The sequence below is a fragment of the Hyaena hyaena genome, unplaced genomic scaffold (assembly GCF_003009895.1).
Source record: "Hyaena hyaena isolate Hyena2069 unplaced genomic scaffold, ASM300989v1 scaffold_71, whole genome shotgun sequence".
NCBI classification, from domain to species: domain Eukaryota; kingdom Metazoa; phylum Chordata; class Mammalia; order Carnivora; family Hyaenidae; genus Hyaena; species Hyaena hyaena.
In genome coordinates this window covers 1167287-1192444 of record NW_024080704.1, presented here as the reverse complement: position 1 = coordinate 1192444, position 25158 = coordinate 1167287, and the positions used below count along the sequence as shown (strand labels likewise).

Below are 25158 nucleotides of genomic sequence, written 5' to 3'. Positions count from 1 at the left end.
AGGATCTTCTCAGGTAAGGAAACACAGCCACCCATTTAGTGCCTGCTACACCTGATCTCCCTTGTCTGGGTGTTAGGATGTACAGCCCTCGCTCTCCAAGCCCTTCCTTCAGTTTCTGGAAGCAAAGAAACAAAAAGGGGAAGGGGGCGCCTGGGTGGCTCAGCCGGTTGAGTGTCCTACTTCAGCTCAGGTCATGATCTCACAGTTCATGAGTTTGAGCCCCGCGTCGGGCTCTGTGATGACAGCTGAGAGCCTGGAGCCTGCTTCAGATTCTGTGTCTCCCTCTCTCTCTGCTTTTCCCCCGCTCATGTTCTGTCTATATCTCCTTCAAAAATAAATAAACATTAAAAAAAATTTTTTTTAAAGAAACAAAAAGAGGGGGTTGGGAGAAGAGGAAGAAAGGAATATTCCAATTCCACAGGTTTCCTCCCCTTTCTTCAGAGAGAAGCCAGAACAGAGGACGCCTGTGTTAACGACGCTATAAAGTTGAGGGCGTAGAGCCGAGATACGGGTTACATTGTGTGTCTGGTGCTCAGTCTGTTTTGACTTGTCGGTCACCCTGAGCTAGGCCCCTGGGATCAGCCTCTGGAGGACAGCAATGGGGCAGGAAGCTCCCTTTCTTGGCAGCTGTGCACTGAGGGGGGCCCTCAGGCAAAGCCGCTGGGCCAAGCAACTGCTGCAAGCTGCCTCCCTCTCTGCTTTGAAGCCCCGGACCCGCGGCTGCGGGGCCTAATGAGCTGTGAGAGGCGGCTGCAGCCCCCTGCGCCTTCCTGTGTTGACTCCAGTGGCTATTTTAAGCAGGGAAGATGGTGGGAAACAGGAAATGTCCCAACTACTAGAAGGTTTCCATCCTCCAAGAAGAGGGGCTGGGAACCAGACCTCTCTGGTAGGCAGCAGGAAGCAGGGGCGTGAGGGGTCACTGTCAATGCCCCTGCCTGGCAGGCCCCGGGCTGGGGCAGGACCTGGGAACAACACACTGAGAATCTAGGCGGCAGGGGCCCACCAGGGCCTGCCTGAAACCTAACTCTTCCTCGAATGCCCCAGAGCTCTGGGGCCATTCTGCAACAGGCACATGAGAGGTCTGGCTGAGAAGCTGCAGATCAGCTGAGGCCTTGACCTTGGTGTTTAGATACCAAGCCCTCTACGTGGAGGCCAAAGACGCCGAGTTCTGGCGATGAGGGAAGAGTTCAGTGTGTGAACGGGCATAAGCTTTGGTGAAGCCAGCTCTGTAGAAAACAGACTCCAGTGAAAATGCCCAACCCTAGGCCTCAGCCCACGGCGCATCTGGCCGCCTGACCCGTTTGTTATTAGTGATGTACACACAGTGGGATCCAAAGGTGGGGACAGAGTGCTGTGGGCAGGCCAAAGGGATGGCGGTGCGGGTCGAGGGCAGATTTTCCAAGTTATGCCACATCACAAATACGAAAACACGAGAAGACAACTCGATTAATGCTTTGCGGGCATGAGCGTCAGGGCATATGGGCCTAGATCAGAAGCCATGTACCAACTGTGTGACCCTGAACACATGACCGAGTATCTCTAAGCCTCATTTTGCCCATGCATAAGATGAGGGTAATCATACCTAGTTTGCCAGGTGGCCGTGAGCATTAAAGGGCTGGTGCGTGGTTCAGAGCCTGGCACATAGTGTGCGCCCTGCGAGTGGCAGGAGCTACGCTCATGGTGATGATAATCATCACAGTAACACCATCATTATCCTCCTCCTTCTCCTCCTCCTCCTCTTCATCATCATCATCATCGCACCCTCGGCCTCCTCGCTACCCCTGTACCCAGTCCACTTACGTTGAGGACATCTCCAACTCCCATTATACAGACAAGGAAACTGAGGCCAAGAAGTCAGTGAGCTGCCCTGGGTTGTGTGCCAAGGAGCCGTCAGCACAGAGATGGAGACAGACATCCTAACCAGTGGGCCGTCTGCCACGGCACAGGTGGGGGCGGGACGGGGCCTCACCTGGCATGGAGTACTTGGAGAAGTCGGGCAGCGTGTGGGAGAAGGAGACGGTGCTGCCCCCACTGGGACTGGACATGCCGCTGGCCACGGGTGAGGAGGACACTTTCCCGTTGACGGTGGCGTAGTTGGGGAGGCTGCCCGCCCGGTCTCCCACAGACATCCTTCGCTTCTCGGGCAGGGCTGGCGTCGGGCTCCCTTGCCGGAAGGCTGCCGAGTCCGGCGACGGGGAGGTGACGGGGCTGCTGAGGCCCGGGTAGTAGGCAGGGGATACGGGGAAGGAGGGAGTTGAGGGAGCCTGGTAACCAGAGGCGCTGCTCTGGCGGGACAGTGTGGGTCTCCGGTCCTCGGGGGTGGAATAGCCCCCGTAGGCCGCGTGCCGGTCCAAGCTGGGGCTGCCGGGAATCACGGATCCGGGCCCTCCCGGGTGCCGGCCCAGGCTGGGGCTTCCCGGGGTGGTGGCCACACTGCCATGGAGGCCTGAAACCTGGTGGGCCCCAGGGTGCCGGCCCAGGCTGGGGCTTCCCGGAGTGGTCGCTGCGCTGCTCTGGGGGCTGGAGACCGCGCTGCCATGGTAACCAGTTCCCGCGGGACCCATCACCTGGCGGTGGCTCAAACTGGGGCTACTGGGGGCGGCCATGCTGGGGTTGATGGCCCGGCGGCCGAAGCCAGGGCTGGGGGGGGTGTTGGTGCCCACTGTCCTGTGGCGCGCCTGAGGGCTCCCAGGAACCGTGTGGACGCCGGCCACAGTGAACTGAGCCCGCGCTTGGCTGTCTGGGGAGCTGAACTGCTGTAGTGAGTAGTCGGGGCTGCTGTAGCTGCTGCCCACGGTCGGGAGGGGAGAAGAGCTCTGGTAGCTTCTCTGAGCCGAAGGGCTAGGCTGTCCCAGGCTGCCGGAACGGAAGCCCGAATCCAGCAAAGGCTGCGTAGGTGTCCGGGGGCCGTGGTCGCTGCTTTCCCCTGATGGGAAACTCCCCACCGAAGTGCTGGAAAGAGAGAGGTTGAGATGTCAAGGTGGCATTTATTGCAGGCCAGGCTTTCAGTGAGCCCTCCCCCTCCCCCAACCACTAGTGACAACAGTCAGAGCCCCACTGGCATGCACCAGAATGTCAAGACTTTTGCACATCACCCTATGGAACCATCAGAAGAAGAGACAGAGGCTCAGAGAGGTTGGGCAATCAGCTTGCAACCACATAGCTTGTAAAAGACCAGCGTTCCAATGCAGCTGCACCTGATTCCGAAGCCCATGTTTTCCCCACTGCCCCTGTTGACGCCTGAGCCACAAGTCAAAGCAAGGGGGTGTCCCCTATGGAAACTGAAGATGGCTGTCCCCATGTCACCTCCAGCACCACGGACACTGAACATCAGGGTGGGGTCAACCCCCCCGGCTCCTGTTCCTACTGGGAGTATCCCCGCCTTGACTCGCTGCTCCTAGGATGCCATTAGCATCTTTGAACACTGTGAGTGCTAGAACTGGGCTTTCATTCCTGGATGGCCGCAAAAGGCAAAGACACCAAGTCTCAGTGCGGGAGATTTCAGCTTATGTATGGTCTGCTTTCCAGCTGTTGAATCTGGCCACTGATAGCAAGCTGTCTTGCATAGTAATGAGACTCCCGTCATTTGCAGCATTTAAGCAGAAAATGACCAACCTCTTGACCTGAATGTTGTGGTGGGAATTTCCTTCGTCGGGAGGTTAGAGTAGATGAGCACAAAGGTCGCTCCCAATTCTAAGACTCTGATAAAATTCAGTTCAGACGGGACTGTGCCTGGGGGACAGCCACAATCACAGGCCCTCCTCCGAAGTTAGGTACAACCTGGATCGTGCTTGTTAAAGTTTCCTCATGTAGGAAACAAGGGGGCTGGATCAGACAACCCTGATTTCTTCCAGACCCAAACTCCTATCCATTGATGGTATGGTGGGAGAGAGGTCGACAGGGACCCTGCATAAGCTAAGGCTGCAGAGAGGTGGCAGGTAGGCTCTGCACAGGCCCCTGGGTGGGGGCAGGGGTGTCCTTCTACAAGACAATGGGCCAGCCTGGAGCTACAGATGGGAAGGAGTCTCGAGGCCAGGCTGGATAAGCTCAGTCCCCGACTGACGTGAAGGGGTGGGGGAGGTAAGCAGGCAAGAGCCAAGGGCAAGAAGCAGGTCACGGGCAAGGCCAAGAAAAAGTCTACCTCAGATCCCAGAAGTGGCTAGATGGAATGCCATTCCTGGTACAGAATAATATGGCCTCTGAGGAATGGAGGGAGTGTCAGGCTGAGTGGGATGGGGTGGGGGGAGACTGACATGGAGTTCTGGAAGATTAACCCCACAGGAGAAACACTAGCTTCCTGAGCCCTGAAAAGAGCCAACTCTACAGCAGGAGGAATTTGACTGAGAAACAGAGAAAACCTCCTGATTCAGGGCTCTCTGGATATGAGCAGTGGGGGCTGGTCAGGTTAGGAAAGTGTCCTTTCCTTGAGGAATGCACCTTCTGGCTAGAAGCAGATTTCCCAAGAAATGGAGCCATCTGCCTGTAAAGAGGCTGGGGAGGGGGCAAGGTGGCCTGGGAGTGCACACTTGGCTTGAGGTCCCAGAAATTAAAAAAAAAAAAAATGTTTTCATGTTTATTTTTGAGAGAGAGAGTGAGCGGGAGGAGGGCAGAGAGAGGGAGACACAGAATCTGAAGCAAGTTCGAGGCTCTAAGCTGTCAGCACAGGGCCTGACGCAGGGCTTAAAGCCACGAACTGTGAGATCACGACCTGGGCTGAAGTTGGCTGCTTAACTGAGTGAGCCATCCAGACACCCTGAGGTTCCAGAATTCTCAGAAGAGCAGAAGAATGCAGCCTCTGCTCACTTGGCCACCCGCACCCCGATCTGGGAGGTGGTACACTGCACGGGACCAACATAGGGTGGAAGGCATGCGGCAAACTCAGCCACTGGGCCTGGCCAGTGGTACCAGGACAACGTGGCTGGAGAGTTCCGAGGCCTCCTAGGAGCCCAGACTAGGGAAGGGGGTGGGCATGCAAAGGGGCGCCCAGCAGCAGTCTCACCTCTTAAGTCCCTGACCCCCGTGCCTGGTACCCTACGCCCTGCCTGAGCTCATCTCCAGCTCCCTCTCCTGTGTCACATTGTGCTCTCCCTGTCACCAAGCCCACACCCCACTCCCCCAGCTGAGCAGCTTCTCACTATACCCCCGGCAAGGAGGGCTTTCCTGTTCAGAGCCCTCCTCTGCCTGATTCCAGGCTTTCCTCTCTGTCTGACCCACCCAGAAAGCCAGCCGTCTATCCACCAACACGTCCCTCCTCACCTACAGCTGCGTGCCCTCAGCCCCACGCATCAACATGTCCACACCCCAGCCCCCCCCCCCGTCCTGGCTGTGCTGCCCTTCTAGAATGCCCACTCCCTCCCTCTCCCCCTTTCAACACCTGCTCACCCTTCTGGCCTCACAAATACCTCCAGCCCCCCAGAAACCCTCTCTGCATCCCTAGCCAGAAACGGTAGCCCCTTGCTGGGAGCTCCAGGCACTTCTGTGTCTGCTTTGGGCACATCTGTCCGGCATCCTGTGACAGGCGGGCACCTAAATGCAGGGCCAGGAGAGACATGGGCTCTAGAACCAGATGCCTTTGGTCTGAATCCTATTTCTGCTACTGTTCGGCTGCAGGACCTTGAGCAAGCTACTTGGCCTCCCTGTGCTTCAGTTTCCCCTTCTAAAAAGTAGGATCTAAAAAGTAAGAATAGCATTTAGCAAAGTGCCAGGCATGCTGGAAGACTCACTAGATCACTATCTCGGTGCTGTTGTTGGGTTTTAAAGCTGGGGGAGGACTGGTTCACTGCATGCACGGCGGTGCACTTGCCGCACAGTTTGCCGGACGGTGGGATTGAATTCAGCCTGGGAATTACAGCTCCTCCGCCCTCATGCTTCCCACAGGATTTGGTACCCGGATGCCCTCTCAGTGGCACCCCAGTCGGCTGGTTTCAAAGGTGCGGCTATCTGGATGTGATTTCTGCCCATCCACGCTCCAGGCAGATTCAGGCCTGGACCCTCCTCCCCGCTTACCTGTCAGCACTGAGGATGGGGCTGCTGGTGGAGAGGGGGCTGGGGGAGACAAAGGAGCCTCCCAGGGTCCCGTTCCTCAGGGGCATCTCTTGGCTATAGGCCTGGGCAGGTGGGGCGCTAAAGCTCTTGGGCTCGGGGTCCTGAGTTCGAGGCCCAGCCACTGCCGTCCGCACCACCGACTCCACGTAGCTCCGGGGCTCTGGAAGGGGGCAGAAGAGAACACTGAGGTCCATGAGGGTGCAGTGTGGACCCCGACAGCGTTTCCCCAGCCTGTGAGGACAGCTCCCAAAGGACAGCCAAGCATGCAAAGGGCACTCCTGGGGCTCCCCGTCTTCCCAGTGTCTTGGAGAAGCTGTGAGAGACCCCACAGAGCCTTTACCCAGGGCCTCGCTCACAGATGCTTCCCAGAAACGGACCCCAGCTTTGCCGCTGAACACGCCGTCATAGATTCTTCCTGCCTGGGGCTAGGGCACCGTGTCTATAGCTGGCACCCCGTTTAGCTGCTTCTTTTCTTCCAAGACCCTTCTACTCAGCCTCCCAGGCTCTCCAAGGTCCTCCCTGGCACCGCTGGAGTCTGGGCTCTACAGTGGACCCAGAGCTCCAGCCCAGCCTTGCCCACACTCAGGACAGAGCCAGGGTTCACATGGGCTCCACCCATGCCCAGAATCCAGAAACAGGCTTGCTGGCCTAGCAACAGGCCTGCTTGGTGTGTCACGCCCAGCCCCCGCCCTGACAAGTCACACCCACCCACCTTGCCTGACACACTTAGCATTCCTCCCGAGACTGACAGGGCTCTCCGAGTCTGGTGTTCAGGAGGGTCTACGGATTGCGGGGCGGGGGTTGCAGTCTACAGGTGAGGGCCCTGAGGCCTGGGGAGAGTGATCGATGTGTCTGGGAGGTGCAGTGGGGAGTCAGATCTCCTGACCCCCAAGGTGGCGCGTGTCTGACCCTCCTCCCAGGCCTCTGAGGCCTGGCCTGAAACTAACTCTGTGCTACGGCGGAAGAAGCAGGGCACTCTCAGCCTCTCTGGGGACGTGAGCAGGGATAGAGGACATTCCTACCACCTCCAAACCTAGCACCATCCTATCTCCCCCCAGAGGGATGTGATCAGAGAGCCCAGGCTCACATGCCACCCACAATCAGGGCATCTGCCAAAACCAGCCTAAGAAAGTGAAGAACCAGGGAGTCTGTGCCGCCCTAGGCCAGCCAGGCCTGTGTGACAGCAGATGGGGGAGGGCAGGATGTCTTCAGAGGGACAAGCATGGGGTGTCCTATTCCAGGTGCTGGGCACAGGGTGGTACAAAGCCAGCCACCTCAGTGCCCTGAAGCTGGAGTCCATACAGGCAGGGGTAAGCGAGGCCTCCTCAAAAGACCCCCCACCCCCCGGTCCACCAGCCCAGGCCACCCACCTACCTCACAGAAGCCCCAGGCCTCTTTCATTGCCAAAGGCATTGGTTCTGTGCCCACCGTGCCTGAGGGCCTGCTGGAGCTAGGAGATGCCATGGGGATCCTCTGACCGGTGCAGGCACACACTTTTGTACAAGGTTCAATAGTAAGTCGTTTGACCATTTAGCAAACGGTCTCTGTGGCAATTACTCAATCCTGCGTTTATAGCTCAAAGTCACAGACAATCCGTGAACAAATGAGCATGGCTGTATGGCAACCAAACTTTCTGTACACAAATAGGCAACGGGCCAGACGTGGCCATAGTTTGCTGACCCCTGATCTCACCCGTCTCCTCAGCCCAGAGAGGTGGAGTGATCTGTCCCAGAACACACAGCCAATCAATGGCCATAGATACTAGCATCGTGGTCTTCTCACTCTCAGTGCTGGCTCCTGGTAGCCTAGAGAAGGGCCACAGCCCCACGGGGACACCGAGTATCCAACACGTCAGCCAGAACTATTAATACTGATAAAAATAGCAACTACATGAGCAAAGTAGGAGAATTGTAGAATGTGGGCCCCTCACCCCATCACACAGTGGCTAGGGGCAGACAGGGGCAGCCTAGGAGAACAGGCAGTCTGACCTGGAGCCGGCCCTCCTGCCCACCATACACACACGGGCCAGCTGAAGTCAGGGAGCCAGTGCTTCGTGTGTCTTTAGTCTTTGAGGGATGGCTGTGTCCTGGGGTAACGCATCAGGGCAGGAGGAACCATGCAGCAAGGAGCCCATAGAAATGGCAGTGGAGACGCAAAGCCAGAGTCTACCGTCCCCTCCCATCCCTCGCCATTCTGGGTCACTCTCTGAAAACTCCAGGCGCTCGGCTTCACCCGGGTGCCCGCGGTCCTCAGCACCCCTTTGCTCTCACTGAAGACAAGGAAATCCATCCACTCCCTGGCCATGCCGGGCTCCTTGCTGACCTCTATTCGCAGCGCCCCCCATAGCCCCTTGCCTACGGTGAGCCCTTGATGATCCTACAAGCTAGCAGATGCATGATCTTCACCCTCCAGCCTCACCCAGACAGAGATGCATAATGGCCAGGACCCAAGAGACACACACGTGTTTTTCTCATTCCCTGGAATGCTCTGGCTAAAGCCCCCGTGCACGGTCCCTGAAGTCTGTGCTCTCCTACCATTCCAGCCTGCTCTGTGTCCCTGGAAGCCAGTACTGACCGCATCCCCTAGGCCCTCTGGTTCTAGGACTCTGGAAGGCTTTGGCCTCCAGCTGGTGGGAGGGACTGGCAGGAGATGGGAGGGAGGGTGGAGAGAAGGTCAAGGTGCCAGTGGCTGTATCCCTCTGCCCAAGACCACAGCTCTGGTCAGGGGCCCTCTCCAGCTCTCTGCTTTGCTTTCAGGTCTGGCGTGGGGATGGCTCCTTTTCCTGCTAGGGACCACCCAAGGGTGCTTCACTACCCATCATGAGTTTGCCCAGACCTTTCAAATAGTCCATTAAACTCTTCTCCATTGTCCCGTGGAATGAGCCATTCTGGTTCTGCCAGGACCCAGGCCCATACACCGTGTCAGCAACTCACATTACCCTACCCCCCACCCTGTAAAAAAATGTACCCCTTCGACAGCAGTAAAACTGAGATAAAGTGGGCCTCACCACCCTCTCCCTTAAGTCAGGACAGAGCCGAGCCCGGGACCCACGGATGCCGACTCCCATCAGGCCTGCTCGCCATTAGACATGGCCGCGTCCCCACCAACTGCTCCTGACCTGAACAGAGTAGCCTGAACGCCAGGCTGGAGGCCTGCATGAACTCTGCACAGGGTGACAAAGGAACAGCATATTAGAGATTCTGGGATGTCAGAAAGCCTAAGATGGTTACAAAAAGGTTGCCTTTGTAAGGTGTCAGTTTCTTCGGCCCCCCTTCCCCACTCCGACTGGATCCTAAGCCACTGGAAGCCAGAGGAGGACTGTGTCTGAAGTTGGGGGACAGGACAGCTCGCCCAGGGAGTAGCAGCAGCTGCCTTCCATCCACACGGAAGGAAAGTCCTTGGGCTCAGAAGGCAGCCGCAGGGCTTGGCTCCTGGGCTAGTAGGATTTCAGTGACCCGGTCCACCTGGCCCACCTGGCCCCTGTCCTGATGGGGGCATGGCCATCCTCGTCTTTGCTCAGCCAGGCTGTGGCCATCTGTCAACCCGTCCTGGCCCACTAGCCCCACCCAGGAGGAGAGATGAACAGAGCCCTTTGTCTTGATCTCTGTTCCTCATGAACAGAGGCGGGATCTTTGGGAAGTTACTTGATTTCTTGAGTCTGTCTGCAGAACTGTTCAAAACCAACCTTTAGGGCCCACGTTTTCAGACTCAGTTACCACGTTGAAAATACCCCCTCTTTCTTTCTATTTTTTTCTCTCTTCCCAACCACAGGACAACATCTGAGTGGTGGGATCTCCCTTCTTTCACTTCCTGGAGGGGTGACCTGGGACATGCTGCTGCAACTTTCTGGGATTCAGTTTCCTCTTCTGTAAAATGGGAATGAACATACCCACCTGCCCAGGCAAGATCAAGTGACAGAGATGGGGAAGTTCCCTCTGATTCTCGCCTGCTAATTTCCACTCCAGTGTCAAAAGCAGCCCCACTGGTGCCGGCCCATGTCCCCGGCCACACCGGCCCCTGCCTCCCTGTAGCCTTCTCTCTGAGTCTCTCCTGCTATCTTTATCCTCTCCTCCAGGCCTGGAGCAGCTGCACCCAAAGGAGTTGGAAAGAGTGGGAGAGGTGGAGCCAGGGAGGGCACTTCCTATAGAACATTCCAGAAGCCCAAACTTATTCCAAGTGGCTGTCGGCAACTGAGAGCAACCGGAAGTGGGGCCCAGGGCACTGTCTGCTCTTCACCCGCTCCCTGGAGTGCATTTCCTGCCTCCAGGAAGGGCTCTGCCTGGAGAGAAGGGGCCCGCACACCCCAAGTAAGATGAAGACATGTGGGTGGTAAGAGGAAGTAAAGAAACCGAGTTCCAATCCAGCAGCTGGAAAGTTGGAATTTCAAGTCACTTGGATCCATACACAGGATTCTGAGCACCCCTAATACTCTGTTCCAACCCTACTCAGCACTCCGTCCTTACACTGAACTATCTGCTCACATCTCTGCCCTCACCAGGATAGCTCACGTGTTACCCTCAGTGTCTAGCACAGCACCGGCACATAATAGGTGTTCAATAAATTGGCACAGCACTGTCACAGAGTCCCAGATGCCACGGGCCACCCCTCACCAAGGATCTCAGTGCAGGAAGAGCCCTTCAGAGGAGCCATTTCTAGTCCAAAGTCTCCCTTTATGCCCAATCCGTCCCATCTAATCATCTGGACAAACAGAACCTAATGTGACTGCCCCCTGTTCCCTTTCCTCTGGGAAAGAAGCTTCCACAATTTCTTTCCCTGTTTCACCACTGGGAAGATATTCTTGATGTTGACCTCACGTCGTGACTGTTGCAGGCTTTCCTCCTCTCCTTCCATCATGGAGAGCTCAGTCCCCGGCCCCACTGTGTCCATTCGGAGGCTGCACCCAGTGTAGTGCCAGGGAAAGGGACAGCCTCTACACGCTAGTCCAGCACTGGCTCTCAGCCATGCCCCTGAATGACTGTGAGGGCCTAGACTAGTCATTTAACCACTCTACATGCCATCTTCTCATTGGTAAAATGGAGTTCCACCTTCCTCTCAGCCTGTGGTTGCTAAACAAAATGATATGACAATGGCCGCCCATGGTCTCACTCCTGCCTGGTGAACCTCATCTGTAACCACATTCCTCCTTACTCCAGCCCCCTTCCTGCCCTCAGCCTCACTGATTTTGCAGTTCCTAGAAAAAACATGCAGTGCCCTCCCACCCCAGGGCCTTTGTACATGCTTTTCCTCTACATCAAATGCTTTTCTCTCCTCCCAGTTTCACCAAGTTAATGTCACTCACCCTCACATCTTACTTCTTCAACCAACATCAGGCTTTTGGCTGTAAGGTCTCATAAACTGTGTCCGTTCCCTTTGGAGTGCTATCTCAATACGTAATTCCAAGTAATTTAATTCTGGCCCCTGCTCACGCATATGCTCCATGAGATTAGGAATCACAGTACCGCATATCATTATATTCCCAGACCCTGGCACATAATAGGCATGTGAAATACTGAATAAATGAATCAAAGAATGAGAGATTGAATACATGTAAAGCATTTAGCAGAGTGCCCAGAGAGCAGAGAGCAGGCCCCCTAAAATCTGCTTTTCCTCTAGCTGAGTGATTCTGCCTCTGATCATTCTTCCTCACAGGCATCTTTTTCTGACTTTCCCATCAAAGTTTCAGCAGGGAGGGTCAGCAAACAATGTGCTTTGGTCTGACCAGGGAGGTGGTACATGAGTCAGGAAAATGGAACTGGCTGCCCACAGCCTCGCTCCCGGTCCTCTCCCGCACCCCCTCTCCGAGCCACAAGGACCCTCCTCCCCAGGCCATGACAGCGATTCTGGCCCCCCACGCTGGAATCCCTGGGCATGGTGTCTGGAGACAGGAGGAGGACTTTGAAATCGCCCCTTGACTAGGAGACAAGAGACCTGTGAGTCCAGCCTGGGCATACCTGTGGCCGTAAGCAGAAGCCCCGGGCCCTCACCCCACAATATAGGACTCAGCCCCACGCTGGGGAAACAATGGGTGCAGCAGAGGTGATCCCCAGGAACCGTCCCCTCCAAACACACGGAGCAGGGTTGGGGCTTTGAAGGCTGAGCCGTCTGTGGGGTGAAATGAGCAATTCAGTTGTGTCCCGGATCTTTGCTTCTCTGAAGTGTCACCCCAACGTGGGAAACACAACCTCTAGCACCTATCAGCTTGGGGGATAATCTCCCCTCAGACCCTCCCACTGGAGTTTGTGGGTGCACCTGGGCCCCAGCATTTCTGGACTCCTGTCCCATCTTCGTGGCCCTGCCAAGAGCCAGCAGCCAGCCTGGAGGAAGCCCCTTCCCCCCGACTCCTGGAGGAGGCTGGGGGGAAGGACAGCCAAGAGCACGTGGGGGCTCCCCCCACTCGGGGTCTGTTGCTGGGGGCCACCTCGTTCTGCATCCCCCAGGCAGCCTGGGGCTGCTGTCCAAACTCTGGTTGGCACCCAGTGGGCAGATTCAGAGGGCCACGGCCTGTGCCCGCTCTGGGGGCGGGAAATCAAGGCAGTGAGTGCAAAGGAAAGAGGGGAGTGGGCTTCACAGAAGCACATCGAGCCTCTAAAGAAACCAGGCCACATGAAACCAGGGCCCAAGTGGAAAGTCAGAACATCTAACATGTCAGAGCTGGAAGGGACCTCAGTGCCCACCTTACCCGAGTCCCCCTGGTGGAGACAGGGACCCTGAGACCCAGAGTCACACACAGACGGCCTAGGCCAGCACCCACTTCATTCCACCTGATGCTCCTGAATCATCACTTGACTTCAGTTTCTAGTAAGGTAAAGGGCTCCAACTAGATCATGTCCCGCCTCTGCTCCTCTTCTCTGCCCATGCCCCCCCATGTCTCACCTCTGCTCCCCTTCTCTGTCCATGTCCCCTTCCCTATGTCCCCCACTCTGCTTCGTGTACAACACAGAGTTCATCTACACCGAGTGTTAAGCTGGGACCCAGATGTGCTAACCCCTTTGAACCTGTCCAAATCGTGTGCATGGGTGCCTGGTGCATTTGTGTGGGAGGGGTCCACAGCTGTTGTGAAATCCCCAGAGGCGCCCCAGGTCCCACAGAGGCACCCTCCCTCCCTCCCAGCTGCGGTAGCAAGGGCTTCAAGAGGGCAACACTCGGCTCTGGTACTGCAGAGAAAGCTGGCGCTGAGCTGTGCACGTGGGGCACGCCCCTGGAAGTGGGACAACGTGTGTCCCTTCGCCCTCTGAGGGCGCTGGCTGTAACCCAGGCAAGCTAGCGGAAGTGTTGCTGGGAGAGCAAGCGGCGGGGGAGGCGGGGGGAGGCGGGGGGGGGCAGGGGGTGGTCACAACGTGGCACCGCACTGGCACCGGAGCTGGCTACACCTGAACCTGTGCGCAGCTCCTCAGTCAGAACACAGGGTAGCACCCGGAGTGCCAGCTCATCACCAGGGGATGGGGGCCAGAAGGCTATGGACCTGGTCATCTAAAACCCATCAGAAAAGACATCTGCCCCCGGGACAGGCCAACCAAGCCATTCCCAGACCCAGAGAGAGGGAAGGAGCCACAGAGCAAAGCTGCACTTACCTTTGGGAAGCTCTGTCACCACCTTCCCCTCATCCTCCTCTGAGGGAAGACGAGAGGAGAGGAAAGAGGAAGGAGAGGCAGGAAAGAGAGGCAGGTGATGAGGAGGTGTGGAAGGGCAGAAAGGAAAGAGAGAGAGATCGATTAACAGGGATCATTTCCTGAAAGAGAATTTGCTAAGAAAGAGGAGGCAGGAAAGCAGGGGCGAGGCCAGGGTGGACGAGCCCAGGGTGAGGGGTAAGACCCTAATATCCACACTGCCAGGACCCCGGGAGCTAATGACGGCCTCACTCCCAGGGACAACGCCGGCCCCTCTCCCAGCCCCTGTGCCCTGGGCTTGCATCTCAAGCAGAAGTGTGCTGGCCGGTGAGAGGCAGCCCCAGCCTGCTTCTGCTCTCTGGTGACTCAAGTGTCCCTGGCCATGCAGACACCCCCGAGTGGGAGGCTGTGCCTGCCGTGTGGGTCACGCATGCATATCATCGCCCTCCTACCTGGCTGGATCAGTCTTCTGGTGACTGGAGAAAAAAAGCAAAGTTGGCCCCAAGAGCCCCAGCCCAGCCCTAAAACCAGAGTCTAGGGGAAAACCCTCTGGGCTCAGCCTGCTCAGAATGGCCCCTCGGGGACCACGGCCCTCCACTCTCCCCTTCCTCACAGAGAATAAAGGAGCTGGGAGATTGGTAAAGAAGTAGGAGTGTGAGCTAGGGTTGTGTGCACATCTGTGTGTGTGTATGGGGGGGGTTGGTTCCAAGGACACAAGGGTGAACACTGGGGGATAGTGGAGCCAGGCTAATGGCAGAGAAGGAAACTGAGGCCAAGCCTCCAAAACCCCAAGTCAGAGGACCCCGGGAGTGGCACAACCCCAGGAAGACTATAAAGGGACCTACCCCCCTCAACCCCTGCACAGAGAGCCCCTCACTCAGGCCTGACCTCAGTGTGGGCACAAAGCCAGGCTGCCATCTTGTTTCCAGAAGGGCCTGAGAACCCATCACGTCTGGGCATTTTCTAATTAGATCCTGAGCCCCCCCCCTTCCCCCACCTAGGACCACAGGGGTCCTCCAACCCCGACGCATCCCTCGGGCCTCCCCCACCACCTCCCTTCCCCAGGGCCACTCACCACCAGTAGGATGCAGCAGAATGTCTGCTGGGTTGTGGGGTTTCAGGCCAAGGGCAGACAGGGGGGTCTTGGCCAGACCTGGAGGGGAGCGCACTGTGCCAGAAAGAAGAAAGGAGACACAAGTGAGCCTCGGGGTGAGGGACGGGTGGGGAGAGAAAAGGGGGCAGGACTGGGAACACCCCTAAGTGAGGGCATGTCGGTGAGGGGTTGGCAGCAGGAGGCGGCGCAAGAGAGCCAGCCCCAGTCCCAGAGGCTGCTGCCGCGGCCCTTTCCCAACTCTGTGTTTCTCCGCAGCTCCGAGGGTAGACAAAGTCAGGAAATGGCGCTGCCCCTCAGCCTGGCCCTCAACCTCAAGAAAACAATTTCTATGCTCGAGCCCTCAGTGGCATCGCTGTGGTCCCCTTGCATCGCCATGGCTCACGACATACACGCATGTGTCTCTGGCTTTCTCTGACTTCTCCATAGTATATTCTGTCATTCCCCACCGACGCACACAGTCTCTCTATACCACGCACTTCGATGGGCTTAGAGAACTAAAGGAAAAGGGATTTCGAGATGGCACATCCTGTAAAGGGATCATGGGTAGAACCGTGCCCACTCTGAGATCCCAGGGCAGCCCTCGGCCAAAGATCTTTGATCCCCAGCCAACCATGTCACTTGCAAACCCCAGGAAGAGAGAACTTCTCAGTGTGGGGCTCTCTGTACCCCCCAAATCCCAGCATTCTGGAAGAGGGAGAAGCCCCGTCCCCACCATCCATGGCCAAGAGCACCAACTCCCTGCGCAAACCCCAGGGCCCTTCCCAATTGCCCGTCTGGGTTAGAAGTGTCGTGTAACACACAAGGTCAGAAAGGGCTGTTGGCCATTTTCCCATAAGCCAAGGACACTGCCAGTGTCCCAGCTGAACTTCAGAGCTGGTTACGCCCAGTCACGAGATCTCTCCTCGGTGGCAGCGGCTGCCTCTCCTAACACACCTCTGAAAAGCAGCAAAGAAACGAGCTCTGTGTCTCCTAGCATGGCCATCAGGAGTGTGCGGAGGCCATGGGCCCCGAGGACACACAGCCACACAGATCAGCTGAAGCCCAAGCCTGCCTGCCACATGCTGGTGGCCTCAGCAGAGCAGGGGTTGTCCTCCGACACCTAGCACCCACACGGCAGCTCCGGGACCCTCCCCGACCCCTCCTCCTATCCCCAAAAGACAGAGAGCTGCCATCTCTCTCAATGCAAGTGATGTGCATAACTTATTGGTGCACGGGGACAGTGAGAACTCACAGGGGTCCAGATGGGTGGCAGACTCTGTGCTCACACTGTCCTTAGATGCTGATCAGACAAATACAGCAGAGGAGACAAGTGTGTACAAATGTACACATCTGGGTAATGAGGCAGATCTAGGCTTGCAGGTCTTTCTCCTTACACGTACACACACATGCGCGCGCGCGCGCACACACACACACACACACACTCAGTTTCCACCACCCTCCAGAACCCCTGACCATTACTGAAAATGGGGTCTTGCAAAGGACCCTTAATCAAGCACTTATTAATGTTTGTCAAATAAATGAATTTGAATGCAATTAGCTATGGAAGAATGAGCCCAGCCTCACAGACCACTGCCCGTGGAAGGAGTTCCAAGCATCTCCAGCTCACAGGTGTGCCTATGCTGGCCCAGCTGGCGTGGCAAAGGCACAGGTGGCCGGGTGACCCAAGGTGAAGAGGACGAGAGGCAGGGGGAGGGTTCTCCCGGTTCCACCTCTAGCATATCCAGCTGCCGGTGGCTCCTGCCCCAGTCCCCAGGCATCTGGCTCTTGTGCTGAGCCAGACGAGTGGGTGGCCCTGAAGCCAGGCAAGGCTTTTGCTTCCCGACACAGAAATTCCTCGCATTTCTCCGCCTCTGTCCTCTCTCCCAACCCTGTGCACAGATGAAACCTCGGACTTTAGCTCTCCACTGAGGCACCAGGGCTGGCAAGGGCGGGAGAGAAGAATGGGGACAGGACATGCGGCAAAAACCGAACTCGATCTCAGCCCAGGTGGCTTCTGTCCCAAACAGGGTGATGACCAAGATCCTGGCTGATTCGACCCACAGCGAATTGGAGCAGGGGTGAAGGTGAAGGGGTAAGACCAGGGAGAGCGATTCCTGAGAGTCACAAAAGGCCACAGAGATGCCACTTGAGCAGATCGCCCTGGGCTCACGCTGTCCCCTGGGTGGCCCTGAGGCCCACATCGCTCAGAACACGCCCGCACCCTGCGGCCAGTCTGAATGAAGATGCGCCACACGCATAAAACACACGCCCGATTTCAAGTCCCCGGTGTGAAATAAGAAGGCAACACCTCTCTTCTATGATGGACCTTGGGGGTTAAAGAAAACCTATTATTGAAAGGAATTTCATGGGCCTCCTTTTACATTTTTTAAAAAAGATTGTGATAGACCTCGTCGATAGTTTTATCTTGATTTATCTACTGAGATGACAATATTTTAGACATTGGGGGTTAAAGAAAAACATTAAAATCTATTTCCCTGGTTTCCTATTATGTCTCTCAATGCGGCCACTAGAAAAGTTTACATCACAAACGTGACGTGTGTCCTGTTCCCTTGGATGGCGCTGCTCTGGGGACGGCCACGGCTGCTGGTCACAACTTGGGCCTCCCGCACGCCCCACATGACAGGCGACACAGGCTGTGCTGGCACCGTGGCGGGGACTGGTGCCACGTTCCTCCCCTCCTCAGGACAGCCAGCCACCAGCAGAACGTGCCGCCAGTTCCATTCCTCCCCCTTCTCCCCTGCCACCCCCGGGCCGTCACAGGGACCCAGAGTCCTTCTCAGTATTGTCCCATCACTGCTGCCCCACCACTGCCCCTTCTAGCTCGTCTTGCCTCTTCCGCCCCACCCCTGCACTCATCTGGGTCTTCTGTGTGGGTGGAAATGCCTCTGTCCTTTGGGGATTTGCCTCTCCAGGGAGTGCATCGGGAGGGACAAACTAGGTGCTCCTGCCTAAAGGCCAAGGATGGGTGAGTTGGGGACTCGGCCAGGCTCAGCGTTCTGGGCCTTTCTTCCCTTGATGGAAACTAACGAGGTTTCCTGAAACAGAACAGGTGCCTGGATGTGGACACAAATGGGGGTCAGGAGCAAGTAGGTCAAAGGGTATCTCAGAGACACACCAGCAAGTCACAGTCACTTTAGGAATGGGCAAGGGGAGGGGGGTGCATGCAGAATGCAATAAACTCTTAACAGCTAGGGAAAGTCTAGACTCTGGGAGGCCAGGGACCCCACGGAAGGTCAGCAGGGTCCCCAGCCTGCGGCTGCTGCATCCGTACACATCTGCGCGTGGACGACGGAAAGAAGAGACGTGGGGCCGGGATGGGGACGTGAAATGAGTGCAGATCCCTGCCTGCTCCGCACTGCCAGCAACTGCCCTCACACCTGGGGTGCTTACTGAGGTCGGGGCTGAGAGGGGGGCTTGAGGGGCCCAGGGGAAGACAGACTCAGGGAGGAGCTCTTACCCCCACTGGGCGGAGGGCTGGTTGGGGAAGCTCCCTCAATCTCCTCAAAGGCCTCCTTGTAGCTGTGCAGGTGGGGCTGCAAGAGAAGAACAGGGGGGTCGAGGGGATGCCCACTGGCGGCCATACCCCGAAATCAGGGGCTTCCCAGATAACCGGCCCACAAGTCCCCTCACCGGCCCGACCACCCACGCCTCCTCAGGCAGGCACAAAGGTCAAGGGGAGATAGATCCTGGCCATTCACAGCGCCACCAATTTCTTCGTCACTGAGAAAAAGGAAATCGGCTCTTTGCAAAGCCGTGGTCCAGCATGGATGGAAACCAGGCACACCTGCCTTGGAAACACTGCACAACGGAGCCAAAGAGAGGGGCTGGGATGAGGGGCTCGGGTCCCGCCAGAAGGCAGACAGGAGAGAAAAGATGTCCAAAATCCATTTATATCCAGAATAACTCGCTAGCCTGGATTTTATTGGACGTGGGCCACTCGTATCAGAATTTTCTAAGATGCACGTTTCCAATGCATATTCCTCAGCCCTGTCCCAGACCTGATACGCTGGACTCTCTGGAGGTGGACTTGGGAATCTATGTCTTTGAACAACTCCCCAGTGACTGTGATGCTCGCTGAAGTTTAAGATTTACTGCCTCCAACTACTGAAATGTCTCAGAAATGCAAACATGTTGGCATGGAAGTTAGATCTCCTAGGAAACACTATATCTAGAAAGAATTCCAAATCACTCATGTCAGACTATATGATCTGGTTTGGAGTGCAGACTGGGGTCATCCGTGCCATACCCAGGATCCTTACCACCCTACTAAGGGGCGCTCTTTAGGAGAGAACATCAACGTCAGTGTTAATCTAAGAAGTGGGAGCACAGAACTATTTAGGGAGGGAAATGCCAACTTCCACATGCCAGAGAAGAGACATAGGGTGAGGACTGAGTTTCCCTACAGGGCAGTGCCACTCAGGTGACTGTCTGGCTCCCAGAGAGTTCACGTGGGCTCCACTACCCTCTCTGGCCACAGGATGCAGCCCAAGGACTCACCTCTTTGGGCCGCCCTCCAGGATTGAGGGCGATGGTGAGAGCCAGCTCAGGGGAGACGCACTGGACAGGGGAACGGACCCCAGGGCTACGTGGAGACGTGGGCTCTGGAGATTGGTTCTCGTACTGTCCATCGCTGGCTGCCCGCCTCCGGAGAGGGGCTGGGGGCTCTGCAGGCTGCTTCTCCCGAGCCTGCACCCCTGTAAGGAACGCAGGGCATAGATGGCAATGAGCATATTGGGCGAGACAGGATCAGTCAGGCCCCAGAGAAGGCGGTGCATCTTAGCCAGGGGCCATGCTGGAGCTGAGCCTGTGTGTCCTGAGCACTCCCCACCAGCCCCCTCGGCCCGCACCCCAGCCTTTCTCCACTACAGTCAGGCTGGCCTTCACCGGGAATCTCTACCCTGCACAGGGCTGTGGCCCAAAGCACAAAGGGCTGATACAAGAAACAGATGTCAACTCCTTGCAAACCCTGGAGGCAGAGGGCCAGGACTTCCAGGGAAATGAGAGAAGGTGGAAGGAGGAGAGACAGTCTCCAAGGTGACCGCATCACCCAACAATCAACATCGGGCCCGTGGGGAAGACATTTGGAAGGAGCAAATAATGCATCATCTTGCAAATGGTGCTCCCGAGGAGAAACAAAGAAACGACTTAAGTTTTCTAGCGAAGTCCCAGCCCCAGCTGGCCCCTAGAGTGTTGCCGGTCTTCTCTGGGGTTCTCCAACCTTCCTCCCATGCACCTCTGAAAGTTCTGACCACCTTCGCTTCTGCTGGCTCCTCATCTACCCACCCCTTTTCTCGCCCCAAAGATGGTGAGCTTCCCACCCTGCCCTTGCCAGCAACACAGGGGCTGAAGTCATGAGCTCCATCTGCTTTCCTGGATCCCCTCCGTTCAGGCCTGGGCGTGTTGTTAGCCTTGCCCTCCTTCCTCCCACTCCGTCGTCTTCACAGCTGCGCTGAGGCATGGAACCCATTGCCTCCTTGAGCCGGTTCCAGAACCCTAGAAAACTTACTCCCCAGGTCCCGGAGGCCGAGACCTCGCCTGAGGACAGGCTTCTTGTCTTCATTAGCCTGAGTGAGGCAACTTTCAGCTCTGCCTTCACCACTACCCGGGAGGGCAGGTTAAGTGAGAGGAAATGCCGGGATATATCGAAGGTCACCTAGGATGCTGGCCGCACCAGCCTCGTGCCAGCACATCTGGGAACGTTGTTCCACGGCACGCTACACACGCATGCACACACTCACGCACGCGGGCACGCTGCTGGCCGCTGGGAATGCGCCAGTGCAGCAAGCAGAAATCACCCTCATTCGGACTGGGTCACCTACCATCCACAGCAGGGTCGGCATGCCCCAGGTGCCCCGCCCCAGTTCTGGCCGGGCTTGGCCACTAAGGCTGCCGCGAGAGGCACATTCCTTCTTGTCACGAACAGCAGGCTGTCGGTGCCAAACTAGGGAGGGACATGCACACTCTCTCTCTCTCACACACACACAGTCGCTCGTCTATCCCATAACTCTGGGCCCCGTCCAGAGGGCAGCAAGACTGGCATAATTTACAAAGGCAGTGTTACCCAGGTGGGGCTGGGTTCACTTTGGGCTCTTTATTGCCCAGAGGCAGGGCTCCCTGTTCTCTCCACCAAGACCAAACAGCCCCTTGATGGGGACAGTAAACCAGACTCACAAACGGCTTTCCTTAAAGCAAAAAAGCCCTCACCTTAAAATGCCCTTATTTTCAGAATAGAAAACTGGGGGGTCACATAGTCCTAACTAGGGTCTGCTAGGAGCATCACCCTGGATCAAAGGTGCAGGCAGGCCCTGAAAGGGCTGAGCAGCACCCGGGGACCCCGCGACAACCCCGGGCTCCCAGCCCTCAGAGAAGTGGCCGCATCGAGCGCCATGTCACAACTGCGGGTGCACCTGCCTTCACCCCGTGTCTCCTACCTCCTTGGAGCCCCACCCACCCCAGGCCTCCTGGGCAGCCTCATCTAGAGCTACTGCTCATTTCATTCCTGGCAAAAACATTAGAAAGAAACAGACACAGCCATTGATTTTCTAATAATAATTGTGACAAAGGAGGCCCATTTGGGAAAGGCTCTAGGGGTTTGGAACGAAGTTCAGCCCCAAGGTTAAAAGAAATGCATTACGGCTGGTTTCAGTTCCGGCTCACCCAGCCCAGCAGCCTCTTTCTGGCAGGTCCCTGTTCCTTTGCAAGGGGTGGCCAGTGTCCCTGTCTGGGGATCTGATGTCCGCCCTTGAAAAGTGAGTCTGTTTTAATCCGAGGCCCTGAATCTCCCAGAGGGACAGAGAAAATTCTCCCCAGAGTGCTCAGAGCACCCTCCATGTTTAGGTGCCCCAGATGGTAGCTGCCTCACAGAGAGGCGGCCAGACTACGGGAGGGGCTTCCCAACTGTGGAGGATGTGAGATCCTGGCACAAGACAGTCAGACATCTGAGAATGATCACACCTCCTCCTCAAGTCCTGAAGCAGGGGGAGGACAGGATGACCTCCAAAGAGCTAGGACTCCGCAGAAGGAGGAAGACCCCACATTCCACTCCCATGGGGACAGCGCCTCCCCCCCACAGTGCGCCCCATGGCACCAGTGGCCGGCCAGGGCTCTCACATTCTTTGAACACAGTATCTCACTGTTGTCCCCCTTGGCAGGCTCAGCTTTGCCCCGGAGTGCTGGGGAGCCATGTCCCCTCTCTCTTGTCCTTCTCTACGGGAGGGGAGTCAGGGCATGGCTGGGGGGAGGGAAGAGAATCCTACTGTTCCTCAGCCAAGCTGGGACAGCTGGACACAAGCTCATAGTCAGTGTCAGAGACAGAACAGCCCCCCCACCATGTTCCAGAGACTGACCCCTCGTAAAAATAGGCTTGGTGCCCACTCCCCTCCTTCCCTCCACCACCCTCGACCCCAAGACTTTCTCAGTCTCTTGACTGTTCCCAGTCTGTCAGGGCCTCTGTCTCCCTACACGCACACAGGCACACGCATGAGCACGCGTGCGCGTGCACGCGCGCTCGCACACACACACACACACACACACACACACACACACTGCAGTTCTGGGCGCTGGAGCCCTCACACACATCGACACACCCGCTCTGGCTGAGCACAGCTGCCCAGCGCCCGAGTCCCACAGACAAATGCCCTGGTGTCAGGCTTCATCACGTGTCTCCCCTGCAGCCCCCGGACTGGCCGTTTCCACCCCCACAGACCCAGCTCTTCTTTCCAGCCTTCCGATTTCCAAAAGACTGGGCTCCTCAGCTCCAGGTGACGGGGCTGGGTGTCCGACAGCAGGCCTGGGGCTCCGAAAGCCAGGGTATCCGGGGGGCCACCTGCTGGGCCAGGGCACCAGAAAGCCACACGGCGATCACACTAGCAGCCCCAGGGCAAGCCATGCCAGCTCCCCTCGGGACAGGCCCCCACCCACCCCAGAACTGCCCTCATTCCCCCAGGCCCAACTGAACACTCCCCTCCACTGGGCCGAGAAAGGGTGAAGGTCGGGGAGAGGAGGCAGGCAGGGGGCATTCTGCTAGAGCCATCTCCCCGTTATCCATGGACTGGGAAGAGGAGAGTCTGTGCGAGCACCAAATACCTCCATTAGGACTCAACAACCCCCAATGCCTTCGAAGCCTTTTCTGGAACTGCTCGAGGCCATGGTGTGGGGCAAGCCTGAGCACAGCTTCTCCCTAAGCTGGGCCTTTGGGCTTAGAGGCGCAGGGCAAACATGACATGTGTCCCTCCATGGAGCTAGAAGACTATGGGCCTTTATGTCCAAGAGACCCAGGGCAGCCATTAGTGGGCATCATCGAGCAGACACAGGCCCTTCATGAAGGGTCCACCACACTGGAGCACAAGCCACCGATGCAGGATACACGTGGCAGGGCTACGATCTCTCCATTTCCCACAGTAGGAAATTGAGCTCTGCATAATTAAGAGACTTGCCCAGGGTCACAGAGACGGTCACGACCACACCCAGGGCTTCTGACTTTTGGTCATGGGTCCTAGGATCTGAGATTCAGGATGAGGCCAGAGGGTGTGCTGTGTCCCCAGACAGTACCGTACTCAAGAGCGGACAGAGCACAGATGCTCTCTCTCTCTCTGTCAGGAGCCTGGTGGCCCATGCAAAGCACAGCCTGGTTCCTACCGAGGCCCTGGCCCAGTGGCCTGGGTGGTCTGGCCAGGGCGGCCCGAGGGCTGGACTGTCCTCACCCTCACCGAGCACACCCATGCCATGGCCTGCGTGTCCACGGGGAACCTGTAGGTTCATCTAGCCACCCCAGACCCTGTCCCCAGCAGGTAAGGCCAAGGCTAAAAGCATCAGGCCTGTGTCCATGCAGAAGTGGGAGCACTCAGTCATGCAGAAAGGAGGGGAGAGGGAGGCTGGGGGGAGAGAGGAGAGAGAGTGGGCAAGCGGGGGCAGAGAGAATGGGAAGGGATGGAAAGAAGAAAAGAGAAGAGGGAAGGAAGAAAGGGAAGGGGGAATGGAAAAACGAGGACAGAGGACGAGACTGGGCAAAGGTCTGGAAGAAGAAGCCCATGGAGACAGAGAGGGAGGGAAGCTGAGAGCCATAGCGGGGGCCACAGAGGGAAGGGCAGAGGTGAACCAACCAGAGGCGGAGGAAGATCGGAGCCGGTGGAGAGGAGGCAGCCGGAAGCCGGTGTGCCCGAGGCCCTGCAGCTTGGCGTTGTACGCTGCCCACCCCCACCCCGGGGAGCCGGCAGGGACGGGGGCAAGCAGGAGTGGGTGACACCAGGCAAGGAAGGCACCACACCCACAGCACAGGGAGCAGATGGACACGGGACACATGGAGAACGCAAGGGACAAGGCATTAAACGAGACGAAACAAAACAAAAACAAAGAGAAAATCAAGATTAGTTGGTGTTCTGAGTCTGGGATCTGGCCACACGCTGGAGGAGGTGGGAGGGTGTCAGACGAGAAGAGAGGGTCTAGCTTCTCCAAGGGGCAGGTGAGCCTCCCGTGGTCCGGCAGGGATGCCACGGCTCTTTCTTTCCTAACCCCAGCACGGGGCGAGCAGGTGCCATCTGGGGCCCAGGAGACTTCTATCCTCACCCGCCCTTGCCATCAGCCCGGCCCCATCTCAGGACCTGTCTCCTCTCATGGTCACCTGCCTCCTCCTGGACTCATCTGACCGTACCAGCCTGGCCTGAGGGCCACACCCCCCGGCCTGCTAGCATCCCTCTGCTCTTTACCCTTCCCTCAAACCTACCTTAAGTAACCTTCTTCCCCGGAGCCCTGTCCATTTCCACGGCCGCCCAAAGCTGCTGGGCACCACCGAAAAGTCCTTAAAATAAATGAGCCCACCTGGATGCTCTAGAAAGACCTGCTATGCCATCCTCTAATCCACCCTCACTGACCTCCTGACACTGCGGGGGCTACACAGGGGACCAGGCTTCTTCAGCAACCCTCTGCTTCCCAAGTTGCTCCGCACCAGTTTCTTGGCCACGTCCTCCTCAAGCCTCCCGCCACCAGATGTGGGAGGCTCTGGGACTCAGGCCTAGGACCTCTTCTGTCTCCGTGCTCACCCCTAGGTGCCATCATGCAATGGCACACTCCACATGACAGCGCATGCTGCCATCATCACCTACTGGCATCATAATGCCCGCATTTCTAAGCTCCAACCTCTCCCCTTGGTGGTTTCGAGGGCATCCAAATCGATCACAGCCAAACTCATACTTGGGACATTTCCCCCAAGCCTGCTCTTCCCACATTCTCATCTATCTCAAGGAAGAGCAACTCCACCCCTTAGTTGCTCAGAGGCAAACCCCTAGAGCAGTCCATGACTTATTCACATCCCGCCTCTAGCCTTGACGGCTCCACCTCCAAAACTGTCTACCACCTGAGGACTTCTCACCATCTCCACGGCTACCTCCCTGATCA

At 57.1% G+C, this 25158-nt stretch overlaps 1 protein-coding gene across 6 annotated transcripts in view; it reads right to left on the bottom strand.

Annotated features, from left to right (window-relative positions):
• Window positions 1–25158, bottom strand: part of TNS1 (tensin 1) — a 182022-nt gene that overhangs the window by 15137 nt on the left and 141727 nt on the right. For all 6 annotated transcript variants that reach the window (XM_039233097.1, XM_039233098.1, XM_039233094.1 and 3 more), the window contains 5 exons: window positions 19264–19460; window positions 18224–18299; window positions 14728–14820; window positions 6007–6205; window positions 1970–2952 (listed from right to left, as the gene is read on the bottom strand). In XM_039233097.1, coding sequence (XP_039089028.1) covers window positions 1970–2952; window positions 6007–6205; window positions 14728–14820; window positions 18224–18299; window positions 19264–19460 — 1548 coding nt within the window. The remainder of the gene's footprint in view (window positions 1–1969; window positions 2953–6006; window positions 6206–14727; window positions 14821–18223; window positions 18300–19263; window positions 19461–25158) is intronic.